At 45.2% G+C, this 27235-nt stretch overlaps 1 protein-coding gene across 8 annotated transcripts in view; it reads right to left on the bottom strand.

Moving 5' to 3' along the window:
• Nucleotides 1-27235, bottom strand: part of ARHGEF9 (Cdc42 guanine nucleotide exchange factor 9) — a 212597-nt gene that overhangs the window by 60534 nt on the left and 124828 nt on the right. For all 8 annotated transcript variants that reach the window (XM_054839167.1, XM_054839172.1, XM_054839168.1 and 5 more), the window contains one exon: nt 4575-4754. In XM_054839167.1, the coding sequence (XP_054695142.1) occupies nt 4575-4754 (180 nt within the window). The remainder of the gene's footprint in view (nt 1-4574; nt 4755-27235) is intronic.

Consider the following 27235-nt stretch of genomic DNA (forward strand, 5'->3'; position numbering starts at 1 on the left):
GCTCAAGCCTTCAGAGAACCATTACGCTTTATTTCTGCACAACTCAACAGTCACAGGGCACTACAAGAAGTTGTAGTAAAACCTCCTCAAGCCCAGATTTGCTCTGTAGCTTAGCTTAGTAAATATATGGAAGGAAGAGTCACCGCTGTTGAGGTGAGAAGAAATGTATTCTGGAAACTCAGTCTGCCTCGGTATCCAAGGAGATTAAGGAGATCTTTGTAACAAAATAAATCCCCTTCTCTGCCCAGGATGGGTGCATTCTGCCATGTCTCTTTGGAAAGATTTCACAGCACTAAACATCCATAAGCTTTCCTTCATTTTTTTATTTCTTTTTCTGTGGAACTGTGTCAGCCCAAACACGATGCCATTTGATTTCCTGTGTTTGGAGTGTTTGAATCTCACCTGGGCCATTTTGGAGACTTGATGTTGGGCTCTGCAATCAAAACTTTGTTTTGAGACTTAGTGTATTTTCTAAAGGAGACCTTAAGGTATGACAATTGATCCATTTGCAGTATTGGACTATTATTCTGTGCTATAAATTACTCCCTACAAACACTAAGCCTATTTTTTGAGCGGATGCGGACACTGGATGTGCTGGTATGCAAGAACATATTTGTACCACATCATGCAAAGACAGCCCAAGGCTATGCCATCCACAAAGGAGAGAAAAGCAACAAGTAGCATCACCACTACAAGTATATGAAATCCTGTTTAAAATTCCTGCTGGTTTTTCCCAATTGTACCTCCCACCCTCTCAGACCCCTAAAACTTGACAGGACATTCAAGGACATTGTACAGCTAACCACAAGATTGATGGTTGCACCCTGTGGTTGTCCAGCACGCTCACTCGATTATATGCACTAAAATACAACATAGATACCTTCACTGTCCTAAACCCAGCTCATTATTCTGCCTTAAACCTAATTCTGGAGTTCTCATCCACCTCTCTAATGACTTATAGGTTTTTCATAACTTTCTCCCTGAGTGCAGCAGCTTCCTGCAGGAAACCATTCACTATTGCTTACTAGTTCCAAATTTTACTTCTCCTATGTTGTGCTTTTTCACTTCCCCAAAAAGCATCGCTTCATCATTCAGTTTCTCCTCAAAAGTTCCCATGCTCCCAAAACTCTATGGCTTTCCTCTCTCCCCCTTTCTTCTAGCCAAAGCGCGAGCTACTAAGAGGATAACTGCAGGTGTTATGCATGGAGACAACAATTCCTGTACATGCGGGCAATTCAAGTGCAGTTTTTGTTTGCAACCCCCCCAACTAGGCGTGTAAAAGAGGCCAAGGGAATCAGCAGGTTACTGTTTTCCTCTGCACTTGCAAATGTGTATTTTTCCTGCTATGAGATTTTGTGAGTGCCAAATGCTTTGCCAGAGATTTTCATATGATCTGGCTGGAGAGCAAAAAGCGTCAGACATCTCATTGTAAACTAGGTTTCCAGCCCGATTTTGTGTTCAGAAGTGATCCAAATGACTTTTAGAGGAATCTGACTTTGCAGTGATCTTCTGCTGCACGTCCTGTTAGTACCTATAAGAGACCTGCAGTATAAAAAATCCTGAAATTCATCCTGTTTGGTTTTATACCTGCCTGGTCTGTCCTGTCATCTCTTTCTTGAACTGCTTTTCATCCTCTACTATGCAACATGTTGTTCCCTTTTCCTCTTGTCCTTGCATAAGAGAAATACACATATAAAGGAAAGCAATGATTTTGCAAGTAAAACTAGAACCACCCAGGCTAAATCAGGCAGTTTTCTGGCATCGTCTTAAAAAAGCAGGGCTCAAAGTACAACAGAGAAAAAACCCAGCCTCCTCATTATGAAAGAGTGATCAGCTGAACAAGAAATAGAAGAGGAAAAAAATGGAGAGAAGAGGGAAGTGAAAAGTGTTCAGGTGAAACGGTCCTTGACAGGACCCTGAAGGAGCATAAACCTGCTGCAATGGTCCTGCAAGCACCGGGGGGGTACAGGCACCCTCGGGAAGGGCCCCAAAGGCTTTGCAGGCATCTGGTTCAAATTACTTACCAAGAAAGACAGAGAGCGAAGGGGGCGGGGGGGAGTATGCAAGAATAGAAATGAAGAGGCAAGCAGGCGACCTCAGCCAACAGAGGAGAGGAGAACATGACAGCCCAAATGGCAGTTGTTTTCTCAGCACAGGACAACCAGCGAGTGGGCTGCCTCGATGCAGCACACCGAGAAGTGCTGCGTGGAGAAGGCAGCTCTGTTTTGTAAACCCGAGTGGCAAATTTTCCCCTTCAGCCTCCCTTGCAGAGCTACGGACAAACTGTGCCAGAACTCTGCTTGCAGATTTTTTGAAATGCCTGGTACTTATTTTTAAATATTAATTCTCATTCACGGTGGCAAACCCATGCAGCTTCCCTCTTTGGGAGCGCATCATTTGGTCCCAGGGCAGGTGACTGGTCCCAGCCCGCACTGAACAAGTGTCTCATGGATGGAATAACTGATCTGGCCTCTTGCAGAGCTGATGGAAGGACTGATTTTGTTGGAATACAGTCAAGCTGTGGGGATGTGACATTAGACAGAATGGGCAAGGAACTTGCCTGGTAAGGCTATCCCAATCCTAAGCACCAAGGTTTGTTCCAGGATGTTGTTCAGACATTTGTGTACAACAGTCTGAGATTCATTGATTCCTCTCCTTTGTTTTTCCCAGCTTCTAAAATCATCCTCGCAGCCTTTGAAAAGCGTAGGGAGAGATGGAAAGCTCAGCCAAGCTGAATGACCCATGGTTTTGGGCCTTAGAGTAAATGGGCTTGTTTATTTAGTTGTTTGGTGTGGGGGTTTTTTTTTTGTTTTTTTTTTAGAAAACAGGGTAGTAGAAAACAAGACTGTTATTAAACCTACTGTGAACAGTATGTTTACACCACCACACAAAAAAGGATATTAGATCTTTTCCCCTGAACCACAAAACAAAACAGCACTGGTCAATGAACTGAAAAGTTAAACTGGCCCAGAATATTTCAGTCTCCAAATTAAGCAAAAATAATCACACAGAGATATTTTTCTAATTCAGCCTTTCCAGCCAGCAACACAGATGAGATGTGCTAGCGGCACGGGTGAGAATATTTTCTGCAATAAGATTATCACCTTGATCACATCTGATACAAATCCATTTTCCAAACTCGTTATCTCCACTGGCTGCAGGGTCAGACTCATGGTGCCCTATTCAACAAAATACTAAACACTGTTTGTTATTCTGGGCCAGAATAACAGCATCAACTTTTTCAGGCAGGCAGCCCAGGCTCCAGTTCCAGTCACTGATCTCTCACTCTTAGCACTGGCCAGACCTAGGAGAGACAAAAGAGCTGCATCATGAGTATCACAGGGGAAAGAAAAATCGTGGCCTGGGGAGGCAGAAGCAAGCAAAGGTCTGGGTTCCATCATCAGTGGTCATTGTGCATCGCCGGGTCATATATTTTAACCCAATTTTCCTAATCCATATGGCTGTTTCCCAGGTGAAGTGATGTAATCAAACAGGGATGCTGATGGTGCAGGGTTGCCCAAAAAGGCTCAGAGGGAGGGTAAGACAGGCAGAGAACCAAAGCAAACATGGCATTCTCCTTGGGATGCAGCATGGTCTTCAGCGTGCGTTCCAGAGAGCACAGCCTTCCCCTCGACTGCCACGGAGCTTGTCAAATTGCCTGGGAGGCTCAGAGGAAAGAGTCATCTTTCACACAATTTAACAAGGCAAAAGAAATCTTCATTTTTTGAACCATATCCCCTAAGCTTCTAAAGGAATTAAATCTCTGATCTCGCCTATCGAACCCTGCACAGAAGGGAGAGGAGAAGGAAGCACACAAGGTCAAAGCCGACGTCTTGAGTCCCCAAGAAAGGCTTGAGAGCGCCCAAATAATGTGGCAGGAGCTGATGATAGCAAAAAGGGCATCTTCTGGTCCCTTTGCTTTCTTAACACATACGGAGCAAAAAAAATTAAGTGCTCAAATCCTTCTTATTTGTGAAAGGCCAGATTGCCACTGGAGGTGGCTGGGTACCGAAAAACCTGCTTCAGCAGAAAAATAGGGACAAGCAAAATGGTTCCTTGTCCCCTTAAAAAAAATAACCAGAGCTGGTCACGGACTAATTAGTGAAGTAATTTTACATCCAAAACTGCTGAAGAGTCAAAACGCAGCACTGCTTTTAGAAGGGGGAGGGCTGACACACTCCCTGTGCAACACACTGACCAGAAAGCTCTTGCTTGTAGCCAGCGTGAACTTTTAGGCCCCACCAAATCATCTACTCATAGCCCACAAAATACTTAGCTGGTTTTCCAAAGAACTACTTAAGGAGAGAGGATACAACATGTTGAGACACACAGCAAAGGCCACTCCATATCCCAAGAGCATAAAAAGCAGAGTCAATAGCTATATTCCAGCCTCCCTCTACCCCACTCTCATTTCTTTTGAAACCTTCTTTACTCCTCATTTTTCGGACAGAAAACAGCCACACCGGAAATAAGCATCAATGGTAAGACACACAGTAAGCACTTCAGTTCATTGACCATTCTGAGCAGCATTGGCAGTGATTCATTGTAGCAGTAAAAAGAAGAAAGTCACTCACCCTCACGAAGCTGGCGGGAAACCATCCTTCTTCATCATCGATCTGACCCCACCACCAGTCCTTGTTGGAAGCATCCAGGACCTTGATAACGTCTCCTGCTTTAAACGCCAACTCCCGGTTGGCCATGGTGACGTGATCCCATACTGCCTCAGCACTTACAATAGAACCACCACTGATCAGCTTTGAAAACAGAAAACCAGCAGTCAATAAAAGCTCGGTTCCCCAACGCAAGCACATGCACAGCAGCAGCACAGAAAAAAGCGCTCAGCCAAAGTAAAACAATTTTCCTCCATTCCAATCCATAACAATTTCACCCTCACGTGATCTCATCCAGTCTGTGACCATTTCTACAGACCGCCGTCCTGCTCCTAACCGTGCCACGCAAGCGAGCATCGCGTGTGGGTGTTCAGCACCTCTCAGGTCCGACGCATGGGAAAAGCAACACCTCCCCTGCCACCGCCACGCCGTATTTATGAGCATGCACATCTATCAAGGTACATGGCTTTAGGGTACAATTTGGTTAGCGTAATGTATAGCTGGGAGTTCCCCAAAATGGCAAAACCAAGCGATGGTGTCCTGCAAAGGAATTTTCATTTCAGAGCAAGTTTGCTCGGTTAAAGGATCAAATGTCAGCTCGAGGCTCAGAAGGCTTTCCATGCAAATCCAAGCAAAGTTTGCAAACACATTTAGAAGAACACTTTTTTTTTTTGAAACGGAGAGTTCAGTGTTTGTTTGGTGCTGGTGATGTACTGACATCCTTTGCTTTTGAAATCTTCAAGCTACACAGCAGATAAAAGGGCACCATGGCCCCTGCTGACCTGTTTCAGACTGTCCTGGAGTACAGCCCAGCTCCACAGCACGTTCAAACCTCACTCTGCCCACAAGAAACCTGCTGGCGCTGGGTGCCGTGACAGCCTTCAGGGTGCAGATACCTGCCCACTGGAAACTGGACTGAGGCCAGACTCGTGTCCGACAGGACCGACCGACCGTCTCTCCACACGGTTGCCTTAGAGCTAGACCAGCACCACGGCAAGGACCTACCCGGTCCTCATTTTCATTGCGAGTCACCTAGCTTTATATATATAAAACTCCTGCTTGATGCTTGCGGGGAGGACTCATCTGAACACTGATGCTTGGGCATCCCAAAGACAAATCATCCATCCATGCCTGGGACACCCGCTGCTCCTCAAAATGATAGTCATATATTTCTTAACAGAATAATAAATTGTGTTTATGTTTCGTCCACTGCAGGAATTCTGCACTGAACGGTAAGACTGCCCTAGCAAATATAGACTTTACCCATATGCTTATTAGCTTGTCAGAGCCATCCTGAACCTTGTTCATTAATTCTGCTGTCTGAGACGCACTGAATATGCACTTGGGCTCGCCTCCAAATCACAATTTCAGCTCACAAAGCAAGAGCTCAGCGCTGCAAACCATTACAGACCTTCCACATGGCAAGACTTTAACAGCCACAGATATCCTTTCAATTTAGGCAAGCAATACAAAGCATAAAGACAATAACCCGTCGCAGCGGTTATGTAAGTGCAGAAGCACTGGGAATGGTTAGAGTGCTCTTAACGACTCTAAGTTTGGCTTACCAAAATGCCTGCTAATAACTACCTGCACAGTAAGAACTTGCAGTAAAGCTTCTAGCACTGCTGCAGGGTTCTCAGCATAAACATGTAAGAGCATTCAAGTCCCTCCAGGCAATTCAGTCAACAGATTAAAGGACCTGGCTTACCGTTTTCCTTGAACTGACTTTCCTTTAAGAAATCAAGCTACTTAGGTTTGTAACAAATACAGTTGCAGTTTCAGCTCATCGATTATGAGAGTCAGTTGTACATAAAGCAGCAAGATCTAAGAGAGCCTAACTTGACACTTCGTGCCTTTCATCCTCAAAGCCAAGATGTATCTAGTCAGCGGACCTCTTGTTCCCGCAGTAAAGTAAAACAATGTTCTTCCTACTTCCATTTTGACAAATCGTCCTTTCTAATCCAACATCACCTGTAAAAGAAACACGGCTTCTTCGTATATCGTATAGGGGATTTCTACACACGAGCCTCACCAGATCACCTGACAGCAGACAGAAAACAAAGGCCTGGGTTAATAACAAGTGCTCACTGAAGAGTCAAGCGGTGGACCTCATCGATGTGCTGAACCTACCGCAGAGGGTATCTACCGTATTAGTGCGGATTTATCTCACGTTTGGGCTTTTGATACAGAGCTACGAGGAGCTGGGCACCAGAGCATCCCATCCAAACTAGCGGTGGCTGAAGCCAGCCAGCTGGCGTAGGACCCTCGGTTCACCCCAGCTCTGCACCCTCACTTAGCAAAGTAGGGTAGCTACATCTGGAAAAATAACAGTTGTAAAGAATGATTTCTGTTTCCAGTGCAACAAGTGAATGCTCAGCCCAGGCTGTGGCCTGTTTCAGTCCTTCCTCACAACACCTCGCATCGCTCTAAATCAACGTTTCTAGATGCTTTCATAAATATGAATCAGTTTAAACCACAAAGAACCCCAAAACAGATCTGGAAGAAATGCAGACTTCACAGCTGAAGAAAAACTCCCTTAATATATTCAAGTTAACAGTCATCTGTTATTCTGCCAGCACCGAGCTCTCCTCCTTCACTAGTGTTTCCCCTTTGCTGTATTTAGGGACACTGTCCGGGCACTGTCCCTCCTCGCCCCAGCCCGGGGTTTCCCAGGTTAAGCAAGCTCCGCTCTTTCAGCCTCAGTCTTGGCAGACGGCTCTTCCTTCCCCTGAGCATTTCACCAGCCCTTTTAGGTATCTAGATATTTTGCCTGCATCCTTCTTAAACACAGATGACCAGAACTGTAAATACTATTCCCAAAGAGACCTTACCAGAGATCTGTGAAACAGCATGAAATATTTATTACAGTGTCACAGAAGTCTTGCAGTAATCCATAACATCTCCCCCTTGTCCCCATGGCTACCTCCCACCAGTGGCTCGTTGCAATCTTGAATTTAGCTGATCTAAATAAACGAGGTAGAGTACATTCTTTGTCTAGAAAATCAGTTTTCTTGTCACAAAATAAATCAGGTTGGCCTGACACTCATTCCTTTTGTTAATGCCAGTGGGTATTTTAGTCCATTTTTCACTGATGATGAACCAGGAACGAAGCTATTACGCAGAAGCCGTGTTTCTGCTTTTTCTGCTTCAGCTGACATAGACTTTGCTGTCACTTCACACACAGGCAGTTCTGGGCACCAACTGTCACAGAAACGTCACTGAAACCAAACTTCAGAGGGATTGTGTTTTAGAGCCTCCTAGCCTACTTCGCAGAAGTGCATTTCCGAGCCTGAGGCACAAAATCCCAGCGCCAAGGAGCAGGGCTTGGCCAGCGGCAAGGGCTGCCAGGGACTTGCAGAGGGCCAGAAAAGCAGAGGGGTGCTTGGCCTTTTTCTGCTGCTAACACAGAGATCTGGAAGATGCTTTCAGTGGATGTCAGGAGCTGAGGTGGCTTTGCAAGGTATTTCTTGATACTCAAGGAGAAAGGCTGTAAGTTCTCGGTTTTCACTGTCCAGCGCCAGCAGACAGAAGAAAGGCCCCTTTAGCTGGTCCTTTCCAGGCCCTGGTCCATATTGTTAGCCCAAGAAAGGGATCCACATGCCAGGAAGCCTGCAAGCAAGCCTTAGCCTTCCAAAATACAAATACACTTCAGCCTGTGAAAAAAGGACGGCAGCAGGATGGCGGAATTTGAGTTCCAGCCATCGCACGTGCTGGGCCCATTGAGAGAACAACAGAGCCTAGAATTAAAAGATCCAGTTTAATTTATTTTGCAAGACATCTTGCTGCATCTGTGGAGCCGTCTGACTCTTTCAGGGCAAGGTTACAGAGACAGAACCTGACATCTGCAGCAGCAAGAGATGATGAACTAGAGAAAGGTCAGGAAAAAATATTATTTTCTGAGAAAATTCAACATAGGAGCTCTTCACTCTGGAAAGTTCACATCTCTTGGTTTCAAATCTGCGTCTTAGCACTGTGGTCAGACATACTCAGCCAAAGACCTTGAAAGGGACTTATCTCCTGCAATTTTAGATGTCTACCACACAGCATCTGAGACAGTCATCTGGACTCCTTTATAATCAGTGAAGAGAAAAAGACACATCTGGAGTGTGATTCATCTCGGCTCTTTCAGTTGTCTACCTTCAAGTGAGGTGAATCATGCCCTAGAAATTACTATTTCTCTGTGTTTAATTGGGTGATGCAGAAGTTTACATTTCCAACATCTTATGTTCTATCCTATCTACCATTTGGCCATCGCTAGAAAGGGGTAACAGAGAGCTGGATTTAACAATAATAATCACAGTAGGAATAGTCAAATGTGAAATCACGCTCCCCCAGACACAGCATTTTCTCAGTATACGAAGGCTGTCGTAAATAAAATTATGTTCTCCATGTCTCCATGCCCATTAGAAGAATTCACAAAATCTCAGCCTTGTAAATTTACAATAATGAGGACTTAGATATTTGGGAAAAGTGTCCTACTCATGAGAAGAGGGATGCAGCAAGAAGAAATGCAATAGGTGATAATGTACATTTGGTTTTGACATACCCTGCATACTGCTTGTCCTCAAGGTGGAAGTCCAAGTTCCCATTAAAATCAATTATTCTTGTCAGTTCATTGTTCAAAGAGAAAAGTTCCTCGATGCTTTTACCATGTAACATCAGTGCAGGAGAAATGCCCAAGAGCATTTCTCAACAATAGACCTGAGAATATTTTTTACTGTTTTACGAGAGACATCAGAGCACTGCCAACCACCTTCTGTCTGGGGTGAACAACAAAAAAACTTTCTCAGTGTGCAGAAGACGTGATTAACCCCCCGGGATGTTGGACATGGTCTAGGGACTGGAGTCACTGTTCACCTTGGGTCCTTCTTCACCTCCTAGCAAACACCTCGTCATGGCCAAAGATAAGTACCAGGCTAGACAGATTAGGGGCCGCTTCTGTGTCCCAGCACCACAAAAAAATGTACTTAATGAGGAAAAGAAAAAGGGAATAAAGACAATGCTCTAATTATATGCACAGCTGACACATTTCTGGAACACACACTAAGAACAAGAGCATGGGGTATTACCACTGTATCACCAGGATCGCATCAGCCTTTCCAGGGATTTTCGCTACAGGTTTCCAAAGCGCTCTGTAAGCCTCCAATAATTCAGTCACAACCCCTCGCTCTAAAGACGCTTATTTAAGAAACTCCTAACCCCCGTGTACAACAGGTGAACACTTTCACAAGAGCAAGTAAAGTCAATTGAAAGGAATTAAATCATTCCTACTTATGGGTTTAAGCTGAAAGAGGGTCGATTTAGGTTAGGTGTTAGAAAGAAATTCTTTGCTGTTAGACTGGTGAGGCACTGGCACAGGTTGCCCAGAGAGGTTGTGGATGCCCCATCCCTGGAAATGTTTAAGACCAGGTTGGATGAGGCTTTGGGCAACGTGGTCTGGGGGAGGGTGTCCCTGCCCGCAGCAGGGTGGTTGGAACTAGATGATCTTTAAGGTCCCTTCCAACCCAAACCATTCTATGATTAAGGTCCACGTGGATTTTCCTTTCTCTTCTAGCCTGGTGTTATTTCCAGGATGGAACATGGCCACTGGAAATAGTGAATTACGTTAGAGGTGCTGCCAAAATAAAATGACAACAACAACAAACTGTAAAAAAGGGTTTCAGACGACTCTGCAAGTCACGACTGCCGGGTTGCAGTGCCATCGACCCGTGCCAGCTGAGAGCTCCTGACCCTGGCACATCACAGCATGCCACAGCAGGGATGCTGAAGGCTGTACCGCACGCAGCAAACACGCTGTGGTACATCGTTGCAAAACCTCTGCTGAGCTCACCGAGCTGTGATCGTCCTCACTAGTGGGGGGAAAGCTCAGCAATGCCCATCTGGCAAATGATCCCAACTGTCTCCTGCTTCCCTCACGCTTTCCAAAGGTCTCAGCCAAAGGGGAGGGATTGTCACTAACACCATGGGGGCGGCTTCCAAGGAATAAGAGAGGAGCTTGAAAGTGGTGGTTCAACTCTGGAATTTACAATTTATTTTTTTTTCTGGCTTTGCAGAACTGCTATCAAGACAAAATAACTCTCCCTGCCAAAGTAAGCAGGAAAACAAAAATAGAAGGAATAACAGAACAACACCCTGTTACATGACAGGGCGGAATCACTCTGCCTAACCCCATTACTAGAGCAAGTCTGGAGCAAACTTGTACGACCCAAAGGAGAGGAGGGGAAGGGGAATGCTGTGCAACACCCTCCTGCAGCAGCCGGTCCCACGCACCTTTCATTCCCTATCTCATGGTCTGTATCTATAGCACATCCTGATCAAAAAAGCTCAGGATCTCCGCTTCGGATGTTTTTCTAAAGTACACTTCAGAAAGTGACCTCTAAACCAAGGTTTACAACTTCTTCCAGGCTACTGCAGGGTTTAAATCTGCCAGCCATGAACCGGCTGTGTCAATGCAAAGGGACTTTGCTCCAGGTCTACAAGATGGGGCGGCTTGGAAGAAGAGTTTGGGGAATGGGTGAGCCTCTGCCTCTGATCCATCTGGTGCATTTTCCCTGACTTTGCTCACTTCCAAAGCCACGATGCACAGTTGGAGGCCAACATCTGCTCCTTCTCAGCAGCTGTCCGCAGTGAGGCAGCCGAATATGAAACATGTTTCAGTAAAATCAGCCACTATTGCAAAATTCTGCTAAGTATTCCCAACTAATCAACACTTACTGGCTTCTTAGGGGCCAACTTGAAAAGGAAATCAGGGTCTTACTGGTCCCTGGAGACTGAAACAGGTACAAAATAGCAGAAATCTTTTTGAGGGGAGATTCCATTTGAGGCTAGGCCACACATATCACTATTATCTCTTCCAGTGATAATCATCATTAGCTCATGAGATTCTGCATTGAGTTTCCAGCACAGAGTTTCTTGCTAGTCCAAAATTCACTTAATGAAGAGCCACCCTCTCAAAAAACGCCAAAGAAATCCACCATAGATCACCATCTCCTTAGAATATTCTTAGTACCTATGAAGTTTCTAGGACCATGGCTTCTGGGTAATATGAATAATCTTAAGGCAGGGATATATTTCTCCATTAGATCTTTTATTAATGTATCAATAGAGTTATAATAGTTTAAAAAAAAAAAAAGCTCTGAGTAGTTCCCTTTCAAATCAGCATTACATAAACTATGCACTCCTCCACAGGAGCGGGACGGCAGGAATGGGGAGCAAGCTGTGAAGGGGAGCTGGAGAAACGTGGTGAGACTCTGCCATTTCTTCAAATTGTTTTGTACAGACATGCCCTTTATTCAGACAACATAAAAGCACTGTAAAATAACAACAGCATTTCCCATTGTATTCAACAGGCCCTTCCATAACAGCAGCAGCCAAAACATCTTCAAACAAGAATATACAGAGAGCTGGCATTCAGAGTAAAGAAATCAATGCTCACAGTAACCCCAGCAGAACAGGAGACACAAATGATCTGCAAACCTCCAGCCAAATGAGAACACCACTTTGCTTCCCGTGTTCCCAGAAGAAAGGCGCCTCACGCTGCTTTACCCTCTTGTGTTTTAATTGCATTGCTCCCTCACGAGCAGTAACGCTTACAACACAGATTGATAGGGCTGTTAATCACAGGGCCATTTATTGCAATAGCGATGCCGTCATCTTAAAGAGTTCCCAAGGAGGGCATTCATAGCTCTGCTGAGATCCGCTCATACGTCTCCCCCATGGAGGGGGAGACCACATATCCGGTATGAGCACGGGAGCGGTTTGATGGGGTGCTCACCTGAGCCGCGCAGACAACAGAAGCTGCAGCCCATGTTTCGGTCCAACATTTCGCTGGTTTTCACAACTAGGACAGGTTTGATCAGTTGGCGGAGCAGACAAAAAGGAAGCGTACAAGAAAACGTCACCCCACCCCATCATGTACTTTTGCTCTTGTATAATCTCCAATAGTCCCTTTGATTGTGTATTTATTTTTAAACCTCTCGTCAGAAATTATACAAACTGAATAATGCCAAATCATAGTGAATTCGCCGCACGGCTCATTCACAAAACAAATGGGAGGGCACTTCCACTTGATTTGCTTATTCTCTGAAGAGGTGCAATCACACAAAGGTTAAGCACGAGGCAAAGAATTTCCCTTTCTGCTTTCAAGCCCTTTGATGAATTTGACTAATGGCTGGATTTCAGCTGAAAGAGGCTGATTGGAGTGAGAGCGCCTCTGATATCCCCATATTCTGGAAAGACTGTCATACTTGGTTGGAAGCTTTATATATATATATATATATTTAAAGGTAAAGAATCAGTACAGACTTAAAGGTTCATTAGGACTGGGTTATTATATTTTTCATTGATTTAAACTTTCTTGAAAAGATATCACCTGGCACACATGAAATCACCTGGCCTCATATAGGGTACAGCAGTAGACTCCAGGGTATGGTATTAATCTTATTCTCCACCTTATTATGGTTATTGTCCGTGTCATTCCTGTTAATAATGATAGCTGCAGCAGAGAGCTGCCTATGGTAACTGGAGAGCTGAGAGTGCCTATAAAACCGAGGCAGCAATGAGGAAAAGGACTAGTAACAAGACAGAGTTACCCCAATAAAGCACTGCCCATGCGGTTTTTAATTGGCTCTGGAGCACTGGCGAGCCCTCCGCTTTGATGGTGCATATGTCACCATAATTGCTTTCCAATCCTTTTTGCGTACAGCACACATTAAGCCTCCCCTTGCCCGATGACATATCTTTCATGTACAGTAATTACAAATAACCACTAACCATAATCTTTTAACTCAGATAAATTATGAGATCGGTTCTGGGACTCAAAGTTTAAACTGCTCCAGGGAAAACAGCACCTTTTGTCAAACAGAGCCGGAGCAGCTCACAGCGCCTTACTGACTCAGGGCCAACACAGGCTGTCAGCATGAATCCTCATTTCAGCACACAGAAAACAAACGTCGAAATAGTCCTCAAGGTCTGAACCTCAAATACCTGTGCAAATCCCAGTCTTCTGACCACAGAAGGGACTCCTCACATTCCTAAACAAAGGCTGTAACTGCCTCAAAGTCCCAGAGTTGTACTGGACTTCTTTCCTGTGACCAGAGGGCCAAAGCTGTGCTTTGATTTATGCCCAGTTTAAACTTACTGGGCTGAGACTGCAATATTCAGTAATGAGGGGGGGAAGCAGTCAGGATTACCAAGCAATGTTTCCAGCGTTAATAAAGCATCAGCCCAGCCCGCTGCTCGCTGCTCGCTGCGGCAGCAAACATTGTGCCAGATTACATCGAAGCATTGTGTACAGACCACTGCAGGACTCGGGAAAAGATTAATACAGTTATCTCTCAATTACCCAAGGTGCAGAATAACACAGATAAGCAAAACGGATATTACAAAATATATATAAATTAGGCTCTAGGAATGTACAGCGAGGGGCAAGAGGCTGCTGTGGAGCACAGCCCTGAGCTAAGGGACCCAGCGAGGAGGTACAGCACAGAGCGCTCAGCTGCACGGACATATCCTGAGCATCCCTATGCCCGCAGTGTAGCTAATCCGCAACCTCAAAACCCATTCATGGATAACCAAGACTTGACTGGAAATGCCAGGAATGCCAAATCTAGGCTCATTTTACCCAAGAAGCCTGTCCTTACTGAAACTGGAAAGCAGAAGACTTCTCTCCCATGGAGCAGACTGGCTAACTGTAATGAAACTGAGTTCACCTGAGCAACTGAATAGTTTTTGCAGGGAGGGAAGATAAAATTGTAATTGCTCTGAGGAAAGCAAGAGCACTTGATGGTTTAGAGATTATTTATTTTAAAATGTATATCACCTGTTACTCTGGGACATGGGAGTTTCCAAAGCAAAAAGGAATTAAGGACCCAATTACACAAATTACTCCCAGGGGATTGTATTATTCAACACAACACAGCTACTCACAAAGGCAACAGCACACAGATCTGCTCATCCCAGATGAGGGGTCTCTACCCCTGCAGCTGCAGGAGAACTGCCATCAGCCACCACAAAGCTGGTGCTGCACAGCTAAGCCATCCCAGCTCTGCTTGGCAGGGGACAGTGGCACACAGACACAGCTGCACCCGCACATACACCAGGGACTTTGACTGGAGCAACTTCCCTTATCTAGCATCAGGCATTCACAGTGCAAGGAATAAAGTCACAGGACCAGAACTAATGAAAGTCTAAGCAGATACTTTGTCCCATAAAAGCTGACACAGTTGGCCAGGGTCTAAAATCATGAAAGGAAATGAATTCAAATGTAGGGCTGTTAATACAAAACAGAAACATTATTCCTGGATGGCCAAGTACAAGGAACAAGCAGCAAGAGCCCCTTTGTGGTACCAATCACTGCAATGTGTTTTAAAATACCTTTGAAAAATGAAGCGGATGCCTGGATTATGTTATGTTAGACCATAACGTGTTAAAACACCTTCAGTAGTAGACTTAATAATGCATAATTCCCATACATTGGTAGTGTAATATGATGACAAAATGATAACATTTAAAAAAAAAAAAAAAGAGAGAGAGATTTTTAGTAAGTGATGAGAGCTTGGACCTTAAAAAGTTGTGGCAAATCAGTGCCCAGGCTGGATTAAAGTCCAGATGAATGTATCACACTGATCACACTCACCGCTCGGGCTCCTTATTTGCTGTTCTGATTTCTTGTTTTCCTAGTGTACATCACTGAAGCTCATATCTAATACAGCCAAGGAGCAGCTTGTTGGCAGATGAGCACAAAGAGGGGAATGTCATCTATGAATGGTTTTGCAGACCTGAGCTTACAGAAAAGTTTAATTAAATGCAAGCTCAAAGTGAGCAATGACTGGAGAAACAACAAATGACACCCAGAAACCACTCCTGGCTTTGGGTGATTTTGCAGGGGCAGTGACAGCCCCAGCTCAGCCAGCTGGTGCCAGCCAAGCCAGTGGAAAGCAGAGCCTGTCCAGCTGCTCTTGTGCAAACCAAGAGCCATCCAGTGAAAATCCCATTGTGTCTGTCTCGGGCAGCAAGAGGAAAAACCAGGATGAGCACCCAGAGTAAGAAATGGCCAGACAAAACCTCTGGCCCCGAAATGATAATCTTCAAGAGACTTATTCCAGCAAAAATGCAAGTCTTCCTCACGTCTTTCAGTATGACAGCACCTGGACCAAAAAGCAGTGAGAGGCATCCTGAGCTCAAAGGAAACACCCAGGCAACCAGTCGCTGCTAGCCACCACCCCACGCGTGCAATCAATAACACAACACAACAAACGCAGCAAGACAGAGCTCGAGTCGTTATAGCAACACATCTTGCATTTACATCTCACCTTTCATCCGTGTCAACTCCCGAGAGGGCAAACAGGCAGGACTTAAATGTAAGTGATGTAAAGCAACTTCTCCCCTTGAGATGCTTGTTGAGCCAAACCCTGAGATGTCCTCCTGCTCTCCAAGCCCTGAGCTCGCAGCCCAGAGTCCGCACAGCGCCCTGGCTCAGCCTTGCCTTCACAGGCCGAGAATCTCCTGCTCTACGCACTGCATCGCTCCCAGATTTTGAAAGCATTTAACATACTTGGTGCAAGCCCTGCCGTGACCACTGCTGTTGGGAAGGTAGCACACGGGGTGATGGAAGGAAGAGTGTCGCAGCGGGGTGCATATCACAGCACCCACCTTTGCTCCCTTGGTTTCAACTGAGAGATACCGGGTATCTGGCCTGATATTCTTATTCCCATCTAATTGACTTTGCATTACCATAGTTTTTTCTTACTAAAAGCTCAACGGACAATCCTGGATGTAAAAGGCTGTCTCATCAGTAAGGTAATAAATTGATGCTAGTTAAACACGCATAACTCTCTTGCTGATTGTCATCAGACCCTGTAAGCCTATTACATGGATTGGCCAGATCAGTAAGGGGATATGCAGCCTTCCACCTCTAAGCTGCTTTTCTCAATTCAGGTTAGGAATGAATGAAAGTCACTGTCCGATGGCTTCTCAGATTTTAAGGAAAATTGCCACAGCCAAAATGTCCTCTTCAGCAGAGTAATTCAAAGCAGACACTTGCCACAACCCTCTCCCTCAACTGGTCTGCAGCGTGGACCTACACTTCCCAGCCTCTAACTAAAACAGAGTGGAAAGCCCCTAATATCAGGTCTTTTTCCAAGTCATCAACAGCCGTTCTGCAACACGAGCTATCACCACAGCCTCCTGGGCTGCTCAGGGAGACAGCAGCTATCTCCGTGGCACAGCGAGAGCAGCCGCGAGCATCAGTGTGCTCCTGCGGTCCCTCACCGCTCACCTCCCATCCCCGCAGCCGCCTTGCAGCCACGCCAGCCCAAAGCTCCCCGCACCGAGCCCAAACCCGTGTGCAGGTCAGAGGCTTGGCAGGAGCTACGAAAGCCCCGGAGCAGGTAACACCAGCTTTGCCCAAGCACCTGTTAGGAGCGAGCCTAGCCATTGCATTGTTATTTCTTATTTTAGTTTGTGCAAAATGCTGCTGCCAAAGCACAGCGGAGAGCAAGGCATGATGTGCGGTTGGCTCCACTGTGCCAAACCAGTGTCAGCTCTCCGTTGTATAACCGGCCCCTTCCCCTCTCCAGGTCACGCTGCACAAGACATGTGCAAGTCCCGTCCCTCTCTGTTCCACCTATCCTACCCATAAAAGGCCACATTTGCTGTCTAGTGTAACAAAATTATCACCTGGATGGTGCTGAAGAAAACGGTTACGTACCAAGATAATTCTATTCAAAGTCTAGAGGGCAAAGTTGTCACAGATGAAATATCATTGTCTATTATCTGTTGGCAAACGCAGTACATAATGGCAGCCACTCAACTTAATGGCTTACATTCCAGCTCCTTCAAATGAGCCCATCACCGCTGTATGTAATCACAGTATATATTTAAAAGTATAATTTCCATCCAAAAAGACCATAGCTGGAGCTATATGACTCATACAGTTCCCTGTGCATCAGAAAGCATGTCATGAAGACTGGGAATTTGTGAGCCAGTTACCATCTGTGTACAAACGACGCCGTGGACATGATTCTTCAAACCGGTCGCTGGCAAACTCCCTCTGACATAAATGGCAGTTCTGAGGCTGCGGAGTCCCGAAAGCCAGGCCCTTTGCCTCTGCACCCCAGAGAACAGAAACGTTCTCTGAAGCTGTGTGTGAAGTAAAGAGATACAAATATTAGAGAAATGCAATGGAATTAAAAGGCATCTCTCCCTATATACCTATTCTAGCACTTCATAGCTGAATAGTTAGTTATAGCTGCAAACTTGGTTTCATTTCTGCCATAACAAAATTATCTGCACAGTATAATTAGCGCGTTCATGTTAAAATGGGTCCAAATGCATGGAAAGAGGCATCCAAATGTGATTTGTTTTTCAAGACAACGTGATGTTTTCCCTGGCTAATAGATCCAATTCATTAAGGAACAACAAGACTCAAGCAAACTATTTGCAGCAAGCATTTGCTGATTTCAGCATCCTTTCCTCGTTGGTGAATTATCCACGAATGGACTGGTTTTCACATTATTATTTCTTACCTGCTATGATTTGACAACCTTTTTTAATCTAACTTGGCTACACATTGCTTATAACCTATCTGCCCCGTAACTACTGCTCAAAATCGTGATTATTCCTGATTTCCTTAATGGATCAATTAAGTCACCTGGCACTCTTCTGATCCCGGACTGGATGACTATCACATTCACACACAATTTTCAAGATAGCTGGATTGAACATTCATGTGAGCAGATATTTGCACTAGGATTTGCAACACTATCTTAAGGCAAACATCTGAGTTGTCTGAAGGGGTTTTGAATGAATAATTTTCCGCATTATTCACCTACTTCTAGAAACAACGCTCCATCTGTTCATGGAACAGTTCCTATTTCTTACTTAGGTAAAAGGAAGGTCATGCAAGTGAAAGAAATATTTGCACATCCCCAACACCCTACAACCATACGCATCCACACAAATGCATGCGTACCTGGTCAAGGTCATTAACCAGTCAAAGAAAGAAATACAGCTGTCAGGTTAAGGGGAGCGAGTAATAACCTAGTGCATCATTGCTGCGACAAGCACCCCAGGACACAGGCTGGAGTCAGAACATGTCCTTTGCAATTAATCATTAATCAGGACGTGTTACGACAAAGAAGTCAAACGGCAACTCTAAAGGTGAACCAAAACATTACTTTTAAAACACCTATGCTAAAAAAAAAAAAATTAAGTCAACTCTCAAATCAGAAGGGAAAGGCAAATGGAGTGTATATAAAATCCTACCAGCCTCTGGGTGGAAAACATCCAGCTCATACTGGGACATGATTCACCCCAGAAGAACTGGCAGCAGTACAGCTCATGTGAAGCTAATCCCTGGCTCTGTGGGCTTTGCTGGTAGGGAAGATCTTTCCTTCACTGGCCTGTCCCATTTCATTGACCTACAGAGAACTGGAGCGAGCCCTGCTTGCTCCGTATGAAAATAACAGGGCACTGCTTGTGCCGGTCCTCCCTGGCTCCCCGCACAGAGCTTCTCTTTGGGTCAGACTCTATCCCCTGTGTGCTTGGGATAACCATTAGAAATACAGTCATTTATAGCAGCCAGCTAACCCTCAACCCACGTGCTGAGCACTTACAGTCATGGTTAGTACCTGAAGGAGCATGTTAAATGCGAGTCCTGCTCTGGCTTCAGAGTTCAGAAATGGTATGCAAGGCCACAGGAGGATCACAGATACCTAGGCTCATACTTTGATGAAAAACAACTTCTCAGTGCAGATCTTCAGAGCAATCAAAGTTATTTCCCCGTAATATTATTCTGCCTAATTCTGCATTGAGCACAGCCAGCTTCATTTGTACTGAAAGGCTATGTCCTTACTCAAGTGAATAGTGACACCAAAGTCAATGGGAACATCTGCAACTCTACGTTCATCAAATACATCAGGGTCTTGCTTCAAGGAATATATAATAACCCTAGCATCTGATGTCTCAGCCCATTTCAATGCTGCTTTCAATTTTTAGAGGAAAATTTTTACAGCAAAACTAGTGTAAAATATGAATGACAGGGCAAGGAGGTTGCTACACACAGGTACAGACAGATTTGAGGGTGCACAATGACAGCCCAACTTGGATTTGGATTGAAACTTGCCCAAATGCAGCTGTGGTTGGGCTTGTTAGAGTCCAGTGAATTCTCATTCAAGGATCTGCTCAGGCTCAGCTTCAGCTATGCTATTTATTATTTGCCTGGTATCAATCTACACAATTATATCGAGTATATAATTATTATTGATTTCAGAAATAGGTTTTCCTGACTCGGAACACTTAAAGGATTGTTACTTCTAGAACAGAAATTTTCAGAAAAGAGACCATATAATGAAGGTGGGAGATTCTGACCTAATGGAAAAATCTTCCAAATATTCCCAAGGCTTTAAAAAAATGCTATGGCAAGCCCTGTCTGCACTATCTAATCTAGCATCATTAAGAATTGATACCGTTTGTTGAAAGCATCGAAGATGTTCTCTTTGGGAAAGTACTTGGTGAGTACTCTCTTGAAGACATCTGGCAAGGAATTTTTACTACTGGCCTAGATATATACTCCACCCAGAAGAATTAAGTAGCTCTAAGGAGCTTTTAGTCTAAGTAAATCCTCATTTAAACAAGCCCTATGAAAACGGACTGGAGCTCCAATTGCCTGATTTGTTTTTGCTTTATGGTCCACTCCGAGATAAAGAAACAGGAAAAATGTAATGTGATCTGTCTCTCGCTGGTTTCCATTGCTACTGCATCCCTCACAACTCATTGCTCTTCCCTCCTATAGCACTGGCATGAAAATAATAAATTATCCTACTCTCACAAATTTTCACATTATTTTTTTATGGTCAGTGTTGCTCAAGATGGCAGCTGCCTTCATTCAAAACTGCACGGCTGGAACAGCCAGCAAGTGTATCCAAAGGGAAGAAATACGGAAAAGAGCTGACGCAGCGGAGAAATTTGACCACGGTGGCAATACACGTTGCCAAAGGGTGCAACGTGCAACAGGGCAAGTGGTACAGCCGTCAAATACAATGAGGAAAAAAAAAGTCTCCTCCTGGGTGCTGGATGGTTTCACAGCTCAAGTCCTGGTTTTTTTCAGACCTAAGACTTGATAGAAGAGGCTGTCCAAAGTCTGCTACTGCCTCATAGGAGAGTGTGTCATTTCTACAGTGTCACGATGGCAAAAAAGATCGTTTCCCCTCCAGTTCAGTCGCAGCCTTTGATAACCTGGATCAGCGACTGAGTTTGCTGTCACAGAGACTTAGGGATCCTGGAATGGAGTGCAGAGCAAGAAAAAACAAGTGAAAGAAACTAGAAACAGGACCCAATGTTTGTTGCAGTCTTTGTTACCTTTACATCTTCGTTGTGATGTGGAAGAGGTGATACTATTCACTAACATTCCCTGATGATGTCAAACAGGAAAACCTTGTGAATGTGTCTGAGAACCAAGAAATAAAGCTAATAAACAGGAGGCAAACTCATTCCAAGCCCATATTCAATGGGAGAGATGATCACAGGGCAAGGAAGCATGGGAGTAGCAGTGGCAGGAAATCAGAGAGGAGTTTGAAATGCACTGAAATGAGAGCAAGATCTGTACGAAGCTGTAACAGTCCCTCCTCCCATGGCTTGTTCTGCACGAAGCAACTCATTTCAGACAGATATTGACAGCGTGGGAGGGATTCAGAGAAAAGCAACAAATTTTATCAGAGGTTCTGGAAGGATTAATACCCAGAAAGAGATTAAACCTGTTAAAAGCTTGGCTAAACTACCATTTCAGAGACTGCGCTAACACAGTTTCAATAGCTCCAGGAGAGGTATTATTTATGTATAATGGGGAGAGCTAGGAGTCTGAAATGGAGAAAGGTTCCATTTTAACTACCTAAAATCTAAACACCAACAAAGGATTTAAAACAAAGGATCTACAAGGTGATGAAGCCTTTGAACAAAAAATAGACAACTTCACCCAAAAGAAGGCAGCAGCCCAAGAGCTGTAGCAGGGCAGGAAAGGCAGGAGGGCAATGCAGGAGGCCAGGCACAAGCCCAGCAGTGCCGGTGTGCGGCAGCAGCCAAAGAGCCTGGTAGGACGGGAGAAAGCCTCTCTGCTGCTGCCTCTACAGCAGGTAGGAGACCTGAACCTCTCCAAACCATGACGAACTTTGGGTGTGGATGTCTGACTATCTAGAAGAAGTTTCTCAAAGGCAAGATTCACAGAAGGAAACTGTGGACGTAGCCCGATGGTGCCAGCAGCTATGTCCAGGTGAGAGCTATTGTGCGATGGGCTGAGCAGCTTAACGGGCTCTTTTATGACTTTGCAGTCCAAGGATAGACCACTGACAGTCTCCTTCGTGATGTAAGGCAAGGACCAAAACCAGCCCTGATGTTTACAGTGGGTCCCACGATGGCCTAAATAATACCCTGATATACTCGATACCGTCTCTCTTGCACCGGCGCTGTCATTAACTGGGCTGTGGCACTAAGAGGATAGTGTTATTACAGCACAACAGCAGCGCTGTCAGAGCAGTAATATTTGCTCACATTTCAAATAAGAAAACACTCTCAGAGTGCCTGGTTTGTCAGATCCACTCTCAAATACATTTGATTTTGGAGAACCCAAATATTCTTCTTTTGTAAACTGCAGCACAGGGAGCAAGGCAGGGGGTCTCACTCCTCCCATCCCAGCACATGCCACTGACTCCCCAGGGCAAGGGGGAATTCTTCCCCCTTGCTGTGCTGAAGGGCCTGTGACTTTTTGGGTGTGCAGCCTCATCTTTTCCACCCTTATGAGAACTTACTTGTCCTAAAAGGTATGTAAGTACTCAGACACATTCTCTTTCTCTCCTTAAAAAGGCAAAAATAATCCCATCTCCATTATTATTTATAGTCCTTGGAAATGCAGCTCCTCAAGCAACTTTTAACAACTCAAGTCAGCAGCCAGTTAAGTCCAGAGGAGATTTGTGAAGGTTTTGAAGCAGGTCATTTCAGCGCCCAAAACAGCCTTAATTAAATAAGAATATATATAATACTACAGAATATCTCAATAAATGTGTTTGCGCTATCTCACTAGTGGCAACTTCCAGTGGTGTTTACGCTGTATAAAGCCCCCCAAGCCCTTCCTCCTTGGGCCACGTGGCGTTAGAGGGGGAACTGTGAAGAGTCTTTGCACTTAAATTGAGCTAAGGGAATTAGAACAGAGATCGCGTGCAGGTATTGGGTTTTGGCATGTTTGTTTTCAGACAGCAGTAGCTATTCGGGGGAAAGGAAGGTGTTCCTTGATGCAACGTGCCTGTTTTACAGGAGCAATCATGTAAAGAGAAAACAAATGCGCTTTTCTGTGAGCTTTGGACATTGGGAACACATTTTCAAGAAGCTCACATGTTCATGCAAAGCCATTGGCACAGCTGAGCACGGGCTGGAGGGACCTGTGGGTACCAAACATGGACCTGTGCACGTTGTCATGTGTGCACATGTCTGTAAGGACAGTTTTCCCAGGGGAGCACAGATTTGTCACCAAGAAAGGCACAACTCTGGAGTGCCCAAGCGCTGCCAGCGATCAGGAGAGGCTGGAATCTCATGACAGAATCTCTTCCAATCTTTCACCCTGTCTGCCCTTCTGCAAAGTGAGGGGAAAGGCAAACGCCTCAGGGCTGCTCGGGATGGCAGGATCCCACGGTGTCCCAGCCGCTGTCCCTGCTCAGTCTCCTGCTCTGCCAGCCAAGGCTATGCACCACAGCAGCCAAAGCTGCAATTTCCCCTGAAACTGCACCCGCCGATAACCCCAGCAGCTGCGTGACACCCCAAGCGCTCCTGCCAACAGCCCCGGCTGCGCTAGCCCCAGCAAGACAACTGCTTTGCTGTAAAGCAGTGCGTGCTGCACAACCCTGGCTGTGCTGGCCATGGGGGAAAAACCCCTCATTCCCCAGCTGTAAATGGTTTAAAAACCCCAAGTGGCAACAGTCAGAGACCCCAGGACCTCTCGGTGGTGAAGGCAGCAGAGTGTTTGGATGGGGCTGGGCAGAGCACAAGCCCTGCAGCATCACACAGCAGATGACTCCTCCAGACCTCACACCCACCTCCATCCCAGGGCTGTTCCCGAGTGGCCACGGAGACCAAGAGCAGCAAGACCACGCAACCTTCCACCTCTCTGCTCCCTTCTCCACCAACGCAGCCGCACGGCAGCTTTTAATCGCTCCCCTAGCCCTGCAGGACCCTGGGAGATGCAATCCAGCAAACTCAAGACCCTGCCAGTTTGCTGGTTCTGGCCAGGGGTACAGCAGATTCACAGGGCGCTTGCTGGCAGTTTTGCAAAGAGCAGGTTAGCAGCGTGGTGCCCTCACTTCTGAAAGGGAAATCTCATTAAACAGCACCTAAAATACACTCATTATTTCCCTAACACTACTCTTCTGTGTAAGTAATTGCTGCAGTCACAACAGGATGGGAGGTAGTCGCAAGATCGCTAGTAGGATGACAAGTCTCTACCAAATTCCCTGTTAGGTTGTGGTCCATGCCACGCAGAAGTTGGTGAGCCAGAGCTCTATCTAATTAAAACTGCAGGAGGGGAAGACTCAGGAAGGCTGAGTACAATTATCCAAGTAAGAATTTAGCCAGGACACTGTGACTTAAGCCATTGCCTTGTGCACAAAGTGCTAAAGGATTTTAATTGCCACCACTGATGGGAATCTACATTTGTGACTCATCTCCAACATACATCAGAAAGTTGCTGTTTTTCTCACTCCCAATTTACTTTTGCTAATGCGCTTCCAAGGCCACCGCTTCAGTGCTCAGGACCACGCTGTGAGGTTGCATTTGGTTCTCTTTCAAATTTCAAAACAACAGGCTCAGTCTCTGGTTTTCATTTGGGCCAGTCTCTTAACAGCTACTGCCGATTTCCCACGTGCGCTGCTGGGGGAATTAGAGCAAGAAAGAGCAGAGTGGGTTGAAATTTGGGAGGAGCCATAAGGAATTGGGTTTTTTTCTGATATAAAATAATGTAGTTTTAAAATGTGAATTTTCTGATTTAACTTCTTAAATTCACTTAGCTTTTATTTAATCTTTTAAACACCCAAAAATGAGTTAAAATGTCTTACCAAAAAAAAGCACAACCATTTGAGTTATGCTCTTAGACATTTTTCGGGATAATTTTTTTCCCTCTGAAATGCAAACCTTTTCCAAATTGTTCAAAAGATTTTAGTTTGAATGCTGCAAGGTCAGAATAACATCGACATATTTTTTCTTTTTCCCAGTTATTCTCCTTATAAGCAACGAGTGTGCTCACATCCCCACTATACACCTTCAGAGTGTCTATTCAGAACTCTTCCTACCATAACAGTCTTGTCAAATTAATTCATCATTAAGGACAGATTTTTTTCCTTCACTACTGTGTGTTAATTAGTGAAAGGGTTGCCATGGAAACCCAGCAACACGAGTTAACACCACATAATTTACCATGTTGGTAAAATGTGGACTAGAGCCCCCCAACAGGTGCAACAACAGGCACCAGTGCCTGGGGTACGCGTTGAAGCCAGGTTTGCTCCTTTGATGGAGGCTTTGACATCTCTTTCCTCAATAAAAGTTGGAAAAACTTCTAAAGACCTGGACATTCAGACTAGTTATTCTGTGTACGAGTCTGAGGGCAGGCTCCCATTTTCCTGGTGTTTTAGCAAATGCAATTTTAGGACACTGGTAGGAACCAAAGTGAAGCAAAAGAGGTCAAGCTGAGCATGTACGAAAAAAAGTCAAGGCATGTGATCAGACCCAGGAACTAATTTTCAATAATTATCAATAAGCTGTGGCCAGTAACTGCTCACAACAGCTGTGTGAGCCGTGGCGTGGCGAGGCTGTGCTGGGGGAGTCCCAAACACCCCCTCCAGCTGCCATGACTATACCTGGAGGGACCTCTGCTCTTGAGCCTCCATCCTTCTGGGTTTTTACCCCATGACACCCAAAGGGAGGCTGCTCCTCAGAGCATTTGTAGAGACCAGCTACGCTCCTGCTCAGTCACCGCTTTGCCAGGCTAGACAAGGCACTCTGTGGCTTCCCCTGCACAGACAGATCCTCCATTCCCCCAACTGTCCTTGTCCCTGATCCAGTTCGAATTCATTTTTGTTGAATATTGGCAATCAAACAGTCTACTCTAGTCCAAGTGAGGTTACACCACTGTCTGGTACAGCGGCATTAATCTCTACTGGAAATTCATCTTCAAATACATCCTTGGATCATACCTTGCTTTTTTATGGCCATATCACACTGTCAGCTCATCATCAGTCTTTGATCACCCTGATACAGCTCAGGCTTCTTCCTGCATGCACAATGGAAGGCTGCAGCAGGCACTGCTCTCCCTGTGAGCCACATACTGCTCTCTGCTGTTGCGTGCTGCTAGTAACCTCAAATCTGCTGTCTGGTTATTTGGTTACCCTGGTAATATTCCATACCCTTCCCTGCTAATACAAGAAGCAGAAAAATTCAAGGCTTAAACCACCTCTTTAAATAGCCAGTTTTCACTATCATCTGGGTAAAATTAGATCCACATCTCAGCACCAGACTAATGAAGGTATTTCAGAAGCAGAACAAAATCACAGCTTCCCTCAGCAAACAAAACCTGAAATAAAAGCAGGGATTTGTCCACCCCTTGCTGAGCCAGCAAGACCAGGCACTTACCAGCAAGTCACCTCAGTGTGTCAAACCAAGTCGAATCCCCCCTCCCACACTTAACTGGAAGAGAAACAAATTTGGATATTTCAGCCTCTAAAATATCAGAGACTAGGCAGAGCCCAACTGCTCGGAGCCACCCTGCTGAACGCGCCCTGCTGAGCGCAGCCACCTTCCCACTGCACGTACAAGTGTTTCGCTAGGAAGGAGGTAGCCAGATGCGGCTTTTTTTAACCCTTTTCACCTTCTTTCGCTCCAGAGGGATGCACATGGCTCATGTCAAAGCTGCCTGAACAGGGAACTGGCCCTGAACCTGCTTCTACAGAAAGTCCTCTCGCTTCACACAGAAGCAGTAAGAGGTGTACCGGAGCAGTGGTTTGCCACTAGCGATGCGCAACAATCCCACCTCAAAACTCCTGCTCCAGGACAGGATTTGTTCCCACACTAGCAGACCCTTTTCTACTCACACCTCAGCTTCAGCAGTTGCTACAGCTCAGGACATCTGTGCAACAAGTATTAACCTGCAACACCTCTGTATTTTAAAAAAAGAAAGAAATGTTCAGGTTCACAAGAGCAGGATATGTACGAAAGTTCAGCCTCTCCGTGAGTATCCACATTAAGAAAACTGAATTTGACAAAACCATTGAAGAAATCAAGCTGAAAAAGATACCCGCTGCCAAGTTTCTCCATCCCTCCCCATCATTTTAGCAATCCACCCGCAGAATTTTTTTCTTATCTTGAATAAATAGTTATTTTTGCACCTAAGGAAAGACGGAAATATTTTCCATACTTTCAAACTTTCTCTGGCATCCCCATCAAGCTCAAATCCCTCCTCAAAATACTCTTCAAACTAAAAGCTCCAGAAACTTTCTTTCACAGGCTGATGTTTCTTCAGCAACTCACTTCCCTGTTAAATAATTCAAGGGCGCTGTAAAGGCATAAACACAGCAAGGAACAGAAATGCTAAATCA

This window comes from Grus americana, chromosome 12 (genome assembly GCF_028858705.1).
Source record: "Grus americana isolate bGruAme1 chromosome 12, bGruAme1.mat, whole genome shotgun sequence".
NCBI classification, from domain to species: Eukaryota; Metazoa; Chordata; class Aves; order Gruiformes; family Gruidae; genus Grus; species Grus americana.